The sequence below is a fragment of the Myxine glutinosa genome, chromosome 1 (genome assembly GCF_964187855.1).
Source record: "Myxine glutinosa chromosome 1, kmMyxGlut1.1, whole genome shotgun sequence".
Lineage (NCBI taxonomy): Eukaryota > Metazoa > Chordata > Myxini > Myxiniformes > Myxinidae > Myxine > Myxine glutinosa.
The window spans coordinates 264403167-264418122 of NC_136261.1; the positions used below are offsets into that span (position 1 = coordinate 264403167).

General features: G+C 45.6%; 1 protein-coding gene across 1 annotated transcript in view; it reads left to right on the forward strand.

Moving 5' to 3' along the window:
- LOC137418744 (tissue factor pathway inhibitor 2) overlaps positions 1-12820 on the forward strand; it is a 33363-nt gene extending 20543 nt beyond the window's left edge. Inside the window, exons 4-5 of the mRNA XM_078786539.1 lie at positions 5730-5903; positions 12213-12820. Coding sequence (XP_078642665.1) covers positions 5730-5903; positions 12213-12319 — 281 coding nt within the window. The 3' untranslated portion in view covers positions 12320-12820. The remainder of the gene's footprint in view (positions 1-5729; positions 5904-12212) is intronic.
- The last annotated feature ends 2136 nt before the right edge of the window (positions 12821-14956 follow it).

Sequence of the window (14956 nt, forward strand, 5' to 3'; positions counted from 1 at the left end):
GCTAAATCAATGAAGGAAAGGACACAACGGCTGGGATTAAGGCAACGACACAAGGGGTACAGTTCTCAAGACCTCCGGAGGAGGATATAATATTGGTTATGCAGAACGGTTAGATTACACGGCAAGAGGTAAAGCACAGAAAGATAAGCACTTAGACACAGTCTTATCTTATTCCCGACAGACCACAGACAAACGGGACAAGACTGACTCACACAGGGATTGATGGCAGGGGAGGGCAGGCAGTCGGTAGCTCAAGGTGCACCTTGGCTCAGGGGCAGAATCGACCCGGTCCGGTCTAGAGAGGCGGGGAGGTATTTCTCAGCGCTAGGAGGTGGCGTCCTTTTCTCTTCAAGCTGACGCGCATCTGACGTCACCTCCGTCTTCCTGTGCATGTCCAGCGGGGAGTGACACGCCCTCGGCTCATTAGCTCCGCCCCAGATGGAATCGGTCCGCCGCTTCTTATTGGGTGCGGGGGGTTACCGGGCTCCGCCCTTGACGAGGAGCTGACAGTGAGCCCCTGCGTGGTAACCCCGTCGGAGCACATGTTCAATGGCGGCTAACCAAGCCGGAGTGAGGACGCACACTCCCCGCGCCGCCGCCGCGCCGCCGCCGCTGTTGTTGTTGTTGGTGTTGTTATTCCATGAGGAAGAGATGCGGGGAGGTATTGGGAGGTCCTAAACTTACTAATGGTGCCATACAATCACATTCTGGTGCAACGAAGAGTCAGAATTAATGGAAACGAGTCCTTAACTGACATAGACTAAGAATAACTAGCAAGATGTCCTATAGTTGTCTACGTGAGATGCGGTGAACCTGGGCACGACATTTAATGGGGGAAAAAGGGGAAGGTCGGTTCTACAGAGTGTTGTTTACAGAAAATGGGACTAGGGAATGGGGGATTGGGGATAGTTGGGGAGTATTGGGGAAATAGGGGAATATTTACAAGCGGATATGGATGGAGGCCAAATCCCATATCCGCAACAATATATATATATATATATATATATATATATATATATATATATATATATATATATATATATATATATATATATATATCTATCTATCTATCTATATATATATATATATATATATATATAGATATATATATATATATATATATATATATATATATAGTTATAGGTGATTGGCAAGATGACAGTTGTATATGTTAGTACACACAGGCAGCACAGGGCCCTTAACATTTTTGGGATATTAACGTGCACAACACAATATACAAGAGGACAAAGCCAGCTTTACTTTCGCATTCCATCGACGACAGAATCAAAGATTCACCGCCCCCTGGTGATGAACACCAGATGGCATTTTATTTGAATCGATTCAAGAGTGAACCAGACAGCTAACACTACCAACTGCAACCTTGCCAAGCTCTAAACAAGCAGTGTAGACATTTCCACAAAACATTGATGATGCACGAATCTTACATCAATCAGTGAAAATTGTACCAATAAATTATAGGAAGATTTACAAAGCGGTTGAGTACATTTACAACTAGAAAGGCACTCAGTAGAAAGCATACCTCCGCCAGGTGAACAGTTTACGTTTTTTATCCTAGAGTTGACCAGAAAATCACAATACATAATCACATTTGATCAAAATCATCCGTTCACAATTTTTTGAGATATCCTGCTTTGTATTGTTTTTGGCCCTATCTCCCAATGGTGAAGAATCACTTAAAAAATTATACTAGCCGGATCTGGATCCAGATCTTCACCAAAATCGAATCGATTCTTCCTCGTCACACACACAACCTGTCCATAAAGTTTTGTCCAAGTCCGTCCATAACTTTTTGAGATATCCTGCTGTATATCGTTTTTGGCCCTATCATTCAAAGGTGAAGAATCAAGACAAACATTCTAGTAGCCGGAACCGAATCCGGATCTTCACCAAAATCTACCGTAATCATTTTGTACTTGTCGCATACGCTACCTCTCTGCCAAATGTCGTCCGCATCCGTCCACAACTTTTTGAGATATCTTGTTCAAAGACAAACGGACAGACAGGGGTGAAAACATAATCGATGCTCCCCCTTCCTCTTCATTAACGGCATGGACCTCAAAGATCCGGGGCCTTCGCTCAAACTTGACTGATCTCTCCATACAGGTTGCTTCTGACAAACCAGACGTGATCTGCTTAACAGAAACTTTCCTCCTTCATGATGTCTCTGATTCCTTGGTATCTCTCCCAGGTTACTCCCTCCTCCGGTATGATATACCTCAGCCTCGTCCTGGAGGTGGGGTTGCTATCTTTATTAAAAAAACCTCTCTTCCTCACTCGTCCTGCACTGCCCTCTCTCCACCTCACCCCCAGGAATACCTTTGGCTACAGCTTCCCCTTCGCTCCCACCTTTTGTTCATATGTGTGTTGTACCGTCCACCAAACAGTGATGACTCCATCTACATCTCGCTGTTTGATAATATGGACCAACTTCTATCTACCCAATAGGACCCATCCCAACTCTCTCATCCTCGTATGTGGTGGTTTCAATTGTCACCATGCCAGTTGGCTGGGTGTGGGTACCTCTCTCACCAGCCATGGCTCCTCAGCAAAGGACTTCTGCGACTCACTGGGACTGACACAATCTGTCAATTTCCCGACCCGGATCTCAGTCAACGGAGCAGCTTCTCTTCTGGGCTTGGTTATGACTAGCTTCCCTGAAAATGTCTGCTGCTCTTCTTCTGCTCCAATCGGCTCATCTGATCATGTGCTTGTTAAAGTGGACATCTCTCTGACCATTCTCAGAGAGCCTCCTCAGCGTCGGCGAGTCTGGCATTTTACTCAGGCCAACTGGCACAGTATTCAAGCAGCCATCAATCATCTGGACTGGTCTCGCATCTATATCGCTTCTGACATCAACTCATCCTGGGAATTCTTCCAAAGTAAATTGCTCTCTCTCATGCACAGATTTATCCCATCTCGTCTTCAGTTGTCATACCCTTCCTCCTGTCCATGGTACATGGAATCTTGTGGTGAGGCTGTTGCCCAGAAACAACTTGCCTTCGTCTCCTGGAAAGCAAATCCAACGGAAGGAAATCTCATTTCCTTTCACAAAGCCCGAAACAAGTGTGTGTCCACCCTCAGCAGAGCCAGGAAACAATATCTCTCCATTCTCAAAACCAAACTCTCTTATCTGTCTCCCTCTTCCAAATCTTGGTGGCGTCTGGTCAAATCTGTTTCTGGTGTTTGGTCCCCCTCCATCCCCTCCCTCACCTCAAAGGACTACACGGCTGACTCCGCATGTGAAAAAGCTGAATGCCTCAACTCTGTGTTTGCTTCTAAATCTTGTGTCCCAAACCCATCCCTCTCTGTACCCACCGTACCCTGTCGTACCCAGCTGCTCCTGGACTCTGTGTCCTTTCCTCCTGACAAGGTGGAAAAGTTTCTGTCAAACCTCGACTCTGATTCTGCAACTGGACCTGATGGCATCAGCCCACGGGTCATAAAATCCTGTTCTTCCGCTCTTTCACTCCCTCTCTCTGTTCTTTTCACCCTCTCTTTTGCTCAAGGTCATCTTCCATCTGCTTGGAAATCTGCCAACATCACCGCTTTGCACAAAAAAGGTGCAAAAAACAGATCCCAGCAACTACAGACCAATCAGCCTTCTCCAAATTATCAACAAAGTCATGGAATCCATCATTGCTTCGGATATGAAATCTTTCCTCTTCTCCAATGGCTTGATCTCTGATCATCAATTAGGTTTCAGACCTGGTCACTCTACTCTGGACATGCTGCTTCTGCTTTCTCAACAATGGATGGAGGTCCTCAATGCCAAAAAGGAAATTAGAGCTGTCTCCCTTGACATATCACGTGCCTTCGATACGGTCTGGCACCCTGCTCTGCTCACCAAACCCTCCTCCTTTGGTATCCATGGAAATCTCCACGCATGGCTGGTGGACTTCCTCTCTAGTCGTAGTCAACGTGTGGCCTTGAATGGGTTTCTCTCATCTCCTCTTCCTGTTCAGGCTGGAGTTCCCCAAGGCAGTGTTCTGGGCCCCGTGCTTTTTCTTGTCTTCATCAATGATCTCTCTGACTCTCTTGACAATCCTCTCTATCTCTTTGCTGATGACTCTACTCTCTGTCGCTCCATTCCGCATCCCTCAGATCGGCAGTCTGCAGCCTCCTCACTCTCTGCAGACCTTGACAAAATCACAGACTGGGCAAACAAGTGGAACATGTCTTTCAATCCTGACAAATCTCACACTCTTACGATGTCTCTCCGAAAAGACCGACTGGACAACCCTCCCATCCACTTTCTGAATAATCCTCTCCAAGAAGTTCTGTCACTCAAGCTTTTGGGTCTCACTATCTGCCATGATCTTTCCTGGGAAAACCACATTTCAAATCTGGCCTCCAAAGACAGTCGCCGACTGGGCATCCTCTGTCATGCGAAGTCCTTCCTTGGCACACCTGAGCTCCTCACCACATACAAGGCTTTCATCCGCAGCTCAATGGAATGCTGTTCTCCCCTCTGGGCTGGTGCTCCTGCCTCACACCTAGCTCGTCTTCACGCTGTTGAAACCAAAGCGTTCAGAATCATTGGAATCTCCCGCGATGAACCTAACTCCAAGGGCCGTTCACTCACTCACCGCAGGCAGGTTGGTGGTCTTTCCATCTTCTACTGACTCCTCTCTGGCCTTGCCCCCCCCCCCCCCCCCCCCCCCAGCTCTCTCTGGGCTCTGTCCCCCAAATATTCCTACAGGTCACACAAGATCTGCCTGCAACCCTCTTATGGTTAAACTGCCAAAATCAAGACTCTCTGCTCAACTTCACTCCTTCATTCCTCTTTTATCCCACCTCTGAAACAAACTCCCTCACTCTCTTCAATCCCACTCCTCCCTCCAGGTCTTTAAAACAGCTGTTCACCACCATCTCTTATCTTTCCCCATCCAAAACCTTGATCTTTTCTACCCCCGCTAATTTCACCCCAAATCCACTTTTTTGAAATGCCATCTTCTGTCCTGGAAGTCCTTGGTGTCCTTGTGTTTTATACTTCTCCCCCCCCCCCCCCTCCCCCCAAGCCCTCTTCCTTCCACACATCTCCCGATGTCCCTGCTCTCAAATATTGTGTTTGTGTGCTTCCCCTTCTCTCCCCATCTTGTCTACCGCTCCCTCTTTTTATATATTTTGTTTGTCTGTTTGATTTGTTTGTTAAATAAATGTTAGCTCTTTCACGACCTCGATCTGTATACAAAAAAAAAAAAAAAAAACGCCATCCACCTTTGGTGGTGGAGGTAAAAGGTTAGTACTGTATTTACAAGTGAATACAAATAACTTGGACAAAGGAGGTCATTTGGCCCATTCATGGCTACTTTATCAACACCATATAATTTAATTGATTACGTTATAACTTAATTTTACTATGCTGGGGAGAGGGGGTGTGGTATGGTGGGGAGGAAAACTGTTGATGAGACCTTCTAACACACATCAGGCCCCCGCGCAGCTGTGTGCTGTGTATGAAAATAATAACCCCTTCAGAAGTACACTCGCATAAAAACTGCAATTTAAATCGCATTGCTCCAGCCATCTCTCTCATTTGAGACCTGTAGTCCCCTCCACTTCTCTCGACCAATCTGGTGAAGATGCATAACAGCAAACATGATAATTGTGGTGAGAGTTGTATCTCATTGAGGACTTCCCTAACTTTATTCAAACAAATATTGTAAGTATGCAATGTGCTTCTGAGACTGACTTCTGTTGTTACCTGTTAGGAATTTCGAGTGCTTGCCGCGACCCTGCAGATCAAGGTGCCTGCACGGGGAACTTCACCCGCTTCTTTTTTGATGTTAAAAAACGCACCTGTGAGCTTTTCAAATATGGTGGTTGTGGAGGAAATAACAACAATTTCCAAAATATCAAGATCTGCCTAACGACCTGCAAGCAAGGTTGGTCCTTTTTCTTGAACTATATTTTTTGAATGAAACCTCCAAAAAATTTGAATGAAAAAACATGATACACCCCTTAACGCCGACCCAGCTAAAAACAGTTATCCGGGTGTTTCACAGGCAGCGTAATTCAGCAATGTGTGTGCCATCCTTAGGATGGGTGTTAAACTTGTGTCCCATCTGCTGACATGGGATGGTAGACGTTAACGATCCCACGGTGTCCTTCGTGAAGAGTAGGCGAGCTATCGCCAGCACCATGAACAAATTACAAATTCCTGCCCCAACTACTGCTGGGAGGGCAATGACAAACCACCCAGTATAACCCTTGCCAATAAACTGCTTTGGCAGCACCGACACTCTGTAACAGGGTATGGTACATCAGAGTGAGAATATACATACATATATTGGCTTAGATTTGAGAAGTTTTGGATTTCATAAAGAGTCACTAATTAAACAGATATCACCATATTCACCATATTCTATCACAATTTCCTGAGTCGCTGTCAGATTGCTTAAGCTAAACATAAATAATTATCTTTTATTTCTGAGAACATGATTATTTCAAAACACTAAATGTTCAACACTTTACATGTACAATTCGTGGGTCCGCTATTCGCGGTTCTGCTATTCGCGGTTCTGCTATTCGCGGTTCTGCTATTCGCGGTTCCGCTATTCCCAGGTTCAGCGTATTTGCGGGTGATAAAATGCGACCTGTTTCTCTATTCACGGAAAAGTGTCCCGCGAACTCGTGGTTTTTTTTCTATTCGCGGCCGTGTTTCACGAATTCGTAGTTCCCCTCCCCCCCCCCCCCCCCCCCCCCTATTTATGGCCGTGTTCCGCGAATTTCCGGTTTTTCCGGGTGCAAAGAAAAATTTTCACAAGCCGTTAGCTTCACATACGGTATTAATGAAACCTTTTTTTTTTTGTATACTGAATCGAGGCTCGTGAAAGAGCTAACATTTATTTCACAAACAAATCAACCAGACAAACAAAATATAAAAAGAGGGAGCGGAAGACAATATGGGGAGAGAAGGGGAAGCACACAAACACAACATTTGAGAGCAGGGAGATGTTCTGGAGGGATAGGGCTTGGGGGGGAGGATGTGTGGGAAGGGAGGTGGGGGGGGGGGTGGGAGAAGTATAAAACACAAGGACACCAAGGACTTCCAGGACAGACGTTGGTATTTCAAAAAAGTGGATTTGGGGTGAAATTAGCAGGGGTAGAAAAGATCAAGGTTTTGGATGGGGGAAGATAAGAGATGGTGGTGAACAGCTGTTTTAAAGACCTGGAGGGTGGAGTGGGATTGAAGAGAGTGAGGGAGTTTGTTCCAGAGGCAGGAGAAAAGAGGAATGAAGGAGTGAAGGTGAGCAGAGAGTCTTGATTTTGGCAGTTTAACCATAAGAGGTTTGCAGGCAGATCTTGTGTGACCTGTAGGAATATTTGGGGGACAGAGCCCAGAGAGAGCTGGGAGGGCAAGGCCAGAGAGGAGTCGGTAGAAGACGGAAAGACCACCAACCTGCCTGCGGTGAGTGAGTGAAAGGCCCTTGGAGTTAGCTTCTTCGCGGGAGATCCCAATGATTCTGAACGCTTTGGTTTCAACAGCGTGAAGACGAGCTAGGTGTGAGGCAGGAGCACCAGCCCAAAGGGGAGAGCAGTATTCCATTGAGCTGCGGATGAAAGCCTTGTATGTGGTGAGGAGCTCAGGTGTGCCAAGGAAGGACTTTGCAAGACGGAGGATGCCCAGTCGGCGACTGGCTTTGGAGGATAGATTTGAAATGTGGTTTTCCCAGGAAAGATCATGGCAGATAGTGAGACCCAAAAGCTTGAGTGACAGAACTTCTTGGAGAGGATTATTCAGAAAGTGGATGGGAGGGTTGTCCAGTCGGTCTTTTCGGAGAGACATCGTAAGAGTGTGAGATTTGTCCGGATTGAAAGACATGTTCCACTTGTTTGCCCAGTCTGTGATTTTGTCCAGGTCTGCAGAGAGTGAGGAGGCTGCAGACTGCCGATCTGAGGGATGAGGAATGGAGCGACAGAGAGTAGAGTCATCAGCAAAGAGATAGAGAGAATTTTCAAGAGAGTCAGAGAGATCATTGATGAAGACCAGAAAAAGCACAGGGCCCAGAACACTGCCTTGGGGAACTCCAGCCTGAACAGGAAGAGGAGATGATAGAAACCCATTCAGGGCCACACGTTGACTACGACTAGAGAGGAAGTCCGCCAGCCATGCGTGGGGATTTCCATGGATACCAAAGGAGGAGCGTTTGGTGAGCAGAGCGGGATGCCAGACCGTATCGAAGGCACGTGATATGTCAAGGGAGACAGCTCTAATTTCCTGTTTCGCATTGAGGACCTCCATCCATTGTTGAGAAAGCAGAAGCAGCATGTCCAGAGTAGAGTGACCAGGTCTGAAACCAAATTGATGATCAGAGATCAAGCCATTGGAGAAGAGGAAAGATTTCATATCTGAAGCAATGATGGATTCCATGACTTTGCTGATAATTGGGAGAAGGCTGATTGGTCTGTAGTTGCTAGGATCTGTTTTTGCACCTTTTTTGTGCAAAGCGGTGATGTTGGCTGATTTCCAAGCAGATGGCAGATGACCTTGAGCAAAAGAGAGGGTGAAGAGAACAGAGAGAGGGAGTGAAAGAGCGGAAGAACAGGATTTTAGGACCCGTGGGCTGATGCCATCAGGTCCAGTTGCAGAATCAGAGTCGAGGGTTGACAGAAACTTTTCCACCTTGTCAGGAGGAAAGGACACAGAGTCCAGGAGCAGCTGGGTACGACTGGGTACGGTGGGTACAGAGAGGGATGGGTTTGGGACACAAGATTTAGAGGCAAACACAGAGTTGAGGCATTCAGCTTTTTCACGTGCGGAGTCAGCCCTGTAGACATTTGAGGTGAGGGAGGGGATGGAGGGGGAACAAACACCAGAAACAGATTTGACCAGACGCCACCAGGACTTGGAAGAGGGAGACAGATAAGAGAGTTCGGTCTTGAGAATGGAGAGATATTCTTTCCTGGCTCTCCTGAGGGTGGACACACACTTGTTTCGGGCTTTGTGCAAGGAAATGAGATTTCCTTCCCTTGGATTTGCTTTCCAGGAGACGAAAGCAAGTTGTTTCTGGGCAACAGCCTCACCACAAGATTCCGTGTACCATGGATGGGAGGAAGGGTATGACATCTGAAGACGAGATGGGATAAATCTGTGCATGAGAGAGAGCAATTTACTTTGGAAGAATTCCCAGGATGAGTTGATGTCAGAGGCGGTAGAGATGGGAGACTAGTCCAGATGATTGATGGCTGCTTGAAGACCGTGCCAGTTGGCCTGAGTGAAATGCCAGACTCGTCGACGCTGAGGAGGCTCTCTGAGAATGGTCAGAGGTGGGTCCACGTCCGCACGTCCACTTTAACAAGCACATGATCAGATGAGCCGATTGGAGCAGAAGAAGAGCAGCAGACATTATCAGGGAAGTTAGTCATAACCAAGTCCAGAAGAGAATATGCTCCGTTGACTGAGATCCGGGTCGGGAAATTGACAGATTGTGTCAGTCCCAGTGAGTCGCAGAAGTCCTTTGCTGAAGCGCCATGGCTGGTGAGAGCGGTACCCACACCCAGCCAACTGGCATGGTGACAATTGAAATCACCACATATGAGGAAGAGAGAGTTGGTGTGGGTAGATAGAAGTTGGTCCATATTATCAGACAGCGAGATGTAGATGGAGTCATCTCTGTTTGGTGAACGGTAGAACACACATATGAACAAAAGGTGGGAGCGAAGGGGAAGCCGTAGCCAGAGATATTCCTGGGGGTGAGGTGGAGAGAGGGCAGTGCAGGGCGAGTGAGGAAGAGAGTTTTATATAAAGATAGCAACCCCACCTCCAGGACGAGGCTCAGGTCTATCATACCAGAGGAGGGAGTTACCTGGGAGAGATACCAAGGAATCAGAGACATCATGAAGGAGGAAAGTTTCTGTTAAGCAGATCACGTCTGGTTTGTCAGAAGCAACCTGTATGGAGAGATCAGTCAAGTTTGAGCGAAGGCCCCGGATGTTTGAGGTCCATACCGTTAATGAAGAGGAAGGGGGAGCATCGGATACAGAACAGGGGGTGGGAGGGGTAGGGTAAGATGTGGAAGAGGAGGAAGAGGTAGGGAGAGCTGTTGAAGGTGTGTTAGAGATTTCAGAATAGCTTGGAGAAAGATAAGAATGGGGCGGACAAAAGGTTTGATGGTGATTGGGTGAGGCACAGTGAGGTGTTATTTGAGGAGGGGGAAGAGCGAGGCAGAAGGTCGGGAGAGATGAAGGTGAAAGTTGGAAGGGGGAAGAAGCAGGGAGGACGCTTTGAGGAGGAGGGGTGAGAGGGGAGTCTAGGAGGGGAGGAGCGAGGGAGAGTCTCAGATGGGAGGGGTGTGGGGGGAGTTTTGGAGAGAAGGGGCAAGGGGGGAGATTTGAAAGGGATGGGTGATGGGGAAGATTTGGAGGTGAGGGGGAAGATTTGAAAGAGATGGGTGATGGGGAAGATTTGGAGGGGAGGGGCAAGGGGGTAGATTTGGAGGGGAGGGGTGATGGGGAAGTTTTGGAGGGGAGGGGTGATGGGGAAGTTTTGGAGGGAAGGGGTGATGGGGAAGATTTGGAGGGGAGGGGCAAAGGGGAAGATTTGAAAGGGATGGGTGATGGGGAAGATTTGGAGGGGAGAAGCAAGGGGGAATATTTGAAAGAGATGGGTGATGGGGAAGATTTGGAGGGGAGGGGCAAGGGGGTAGATTTGGAGGTGAGGGGTGATGGGGAAGTTTTGGAGGGGAGGGGTGATGGGGAAGTTTTGGAGGGAAGGGGTGATGGGGAAGATTTGGAGGGGAGGGGTGAGATTGGATTTTGAAAAGTGTACGATTAATGGGAAACGAACAATTATTGCAAAATGAGTTTATTGAGACCTTCGAGTCAAAAATACGTTTGAGGACGCTGAAGGAGGGGTGGAGTGCAGTAGAGTTTCGGGATTGCAGAAAAGAGGAACTGTAAGAGATGGAATTTTTTTTTGGAATGAATAGATTTGGTGAGCAAGTCGAAAGCATCCTTTTATAGAAGAAGAAGAAAAAGGTGTTATAATATACGACAGAATACAGTTCTTCAGGGGAAAGTTTAAACATTTTTAACAACGTGATCACGTGATCATGAACAACGTGATCAAAGAACGAACGAACAAATAAGAACAACGAATAAACGAATAAGAACAGAGAAGGGGAAAAAAATTCTTATTATTATTATTTTTTTGTGGAGATTTTAAACAAGGAAGTATGGGGTGAAAGACTGGGACAAAGGCAGAGAACGAAAGTAATTGCAGCGCAATCGACGAACCGCTGAGAGAAAAACAAAGCCTCAAGGTCGGACACAGTAGCCTACTAGGGCTCAGAATACGCGACACGAATTAACCGATGATTTTGTATACATGTTTGAAAAATTAACACCGAGAATCTTACTAAAGACACACTATAGGTACACACACCGAAAGATAGATACAGTTTCGACAAAAACACAATTGTGAAAAATTACCTAACTTCGAAAGCGTGAGCGCATGGACAGCTTCAAAAAGACGTGACCTCCAATATTGCGCAAACGCAAAAGCCACCTTCGTGGATTATCATCGACATTCGCGGGATTTGCCTCACCATTCGCGGATTTTGCCTCTCTATTCGCGGATTTTGCCTCCCTATTCGCGGTGCAGTCCTCTTTATTCACGGATTTTCGTGACTCTGGAACCTATCCCCCCTTTTTCCATTGAAACAATGCCCCACTATTCGCAGGTTTCACTATTCGCGGATTTTCCAGGAACGTGTCCCACGCGAATAGCAGGGTCCGAGGGTATTTCACAATGTGGCAGACTTTCTAGACAATATAAATCGGCGCATAAGTCATCCAAAAGGTAGTTTGAAGAATGGGTGGGTCACTGTTGATCTATACAACAATTTCCTCTTTAAAAGAGAGATTCTTCATCACTCTACAAAAAAATCTCAACCCCTCCTGGTGTAAAACGGTGATTTTTTTCTTAGTTTCCAGGTCTGTTTTTATTTCAGCATATTATTATGTTTTTATTTGTTATACTCCATTGGAGGTAATATTTACGTAAACTATGTCCATTCATTTGAGGTTGCTTGCAGTTTCACGTCACTCTCACTGTTGGTCCATAAATGCCCCATATTTATATTGAAAGACCAGAGTAAGCATTTTCCTCTAGACTCGAGTAGAGACAACGTGGTCATCATAAGTGGTTTAAATGTTTTTTATGTGATGTATGTTTTTAATTTGTTGTCCAGACATTCCCAGTGGAAACATGGCTCTATTTTCTCGACGTGGGCGAAGACTTCAACGAAGACGTCAACACAGAATGCGCATGTTCAGGAGAATGCAGCAACAGGAATAAGAAGAGTGTTGCATCTTTTATTCACTCAAACACTCGTATGATAAAAAGTGTATTGCTTTCAGTTGCACCACTCCACTTTGTTTTATTTTTCATCACTGTTTGCATTTATTGCTATTATAATGCGACTTTACCTTGTATCGTGTATCCTCGTTGATTGAACGGTCAATTATGTCTCCATTGAGGATTGTCAGAGTATGATCGCAGTTTGGAAATGTTAAGGTTGATTTCCGAACTGGAGATGAAGATTTGTTAAACTCCTATTTGTTGTTCTGACAGCTCCCTGCTCTCCTGGTTCATAATGAAAGCATCATATTGCACTTGGACATAACTTGAAAAGGTCCTTGAGTAATCTGATGCATAGAAAACTTGGCTATAGCAACATTCAATGTATTATTTCCTGAACCTTAATTATTCCAGGTGGTTAAAAATAAGAATGGATTGCAATATTTGACCTGGACATTTATTGCAGGTGATATTTTTATAAAGGTTCTTTTTTCTGCTTATTGCGTTCTCTATTGTTTATTTCGCTTTTCCTTTTTGTGTTTGTGATATTCAAATAATGCCACCTCCACCTTGTACTACCTGTGTGATATTTGAGCAATACTCCACCTTCTTCATGCACGGAGCAGCACGTCCCTCTCCCACCAAACTCCAATTAAGACGGACCAGATTTCTGGCCACTCCACGTATTAATCCCTCGGCTCTCGCCCCACCTGTGACATCGCTTGGCCCTGCCTGCTCTGTGCTAGTCGGTGGGCCCAGCGTCAATCAAGCCAAGGCCATGCCCCTAAGCTTCTTGGCTCACCCTGAAGGTTTGAAAATGGCGGAACCGCACCAAAACTTGTGCCTCAGTCGATCTGCAAGGCCACTACTATTCAAAGAATATTTAGGACAGCTTACAAAGGACAAAACTTTAAAGGAGGATTATGGAAGAAGCTATTTTAAACACAAACAGTACGAAGGGAAACGACAGGCTTTCTCTACAAATATCAATGCATATTCTATTGAAATTAATTTACTTCACTCTTACGCTAAAACATGCAACAAAGGAAATAACTATTCCTAGCTATACATTCTTAACCCCTAGAAGCCATCTCTGCAACACGACACCACCTTCCTCCTACAGACTCTCCTGAGTATGTACCCAGCAATCTGCATATAAATATATATATATATATATATATAATTTCAAAACACACCTGGTCACAATTGTGCCTCACTGACCGGGTCCTCAGTCGAGGTCCTCAGCATCATCCCGTTTCGGCCCTTCAACCTCGATACGGTCAGCTAAGGTGGGCCAGCAGGGGCACATATGCCTCCACATGCAGCAGCTTCACCTGGATGCGTACATACCCCCACCCCCAGCCAGTGAGAACACTGACTACAATAACAAAGCCAGCTCCACTCCCAGAATCCACAGCCCCTCATCCACTCACTCACACACAAAAAAAAAAAAACCGACCACCTACCCTTAGAACATGGCCCACTCAAACAAAAAGACATTCATGCAAAACCACACCCACTCCTGTAACACACATACACACACCTCCATTTCTCTTCCGCGCTCAGTCACTACCCCTTTAGACTGAAATGAATCACACACACACATATATATATATATTATATATATATATATATATATATATACTGAACTGAAATTCCAATGACAGCTGAAGACTTGTCGTCAAAGAAACGGAATATATCATAGATATCATCGTGTATGGGTTTTTGTAGGGGTGTGGATGGTTTGCAGATTGCAATAATCACATTTTGATAACTGATTCAACGGAGTTTAATTCCCATGGCATTGCATGTGCCTTTTATAATGAACCAATGGATATTTTTGCGTGGCATTGCCTTTGTTTCCCATCATGCATAAAATTGTAATAAATACATTTATAGATACCAATTTCCGGGACAGGGCCACCTGATTGGAATAAAAGCCTAAGAGTCCATGATATGCATTGTGTTGTGGATGCCAAAAGTCATTCAACCATTCTGTTTCCCTCCATCTTCTCGTTTTGCTCCAACACTCTATTCTCTATCTATTTTAGCTCCACCCTTTAGCTTTTCCTTCCTCTCGACCTTCAATCTGACAAATGCTTGATTTCAGCAGATATTCCCATTTCATTTCACCTTTGCTCGTCCCGAGGTTCATTCACCTGTATATTTGCCTACCTTCAATGCCCCAGACTTTGTGGGTGCAGAACATGAGAAAAGCAACTGAATAGATCGAGAGAACCAAGAGTCTCAGTTTCTTCGACTCCAGGTAAATGGTTGTCTGCTCCCTCCAGGTAAATGTTTGTGTGCCACTCTTGATTTGTTTGTTTACATTTATCGGCAGGTATCAAGATCTCTTTTGCAAACTTTCTAACCTCCACTTCTAACTTCATCAGCCAAGGAATGTTTTTGTGCTAAATCTTTTACATCTTGCTCGCCTTTCGATCGTGATCGTAATTTGGAAGTTGTTTCATGTGTCGGCAACAACTCACCTCGTCGTTGTGGGGGACACCGTGGGATTTTAATGTCCACCAACTAATACTAGCAAATGGGACACCCAGACCCACTTATTGTCCATCCGAGGGATGACATACACATTGATGTATCGCGTCAAGTATCAGGGTGACTTTCTATCGC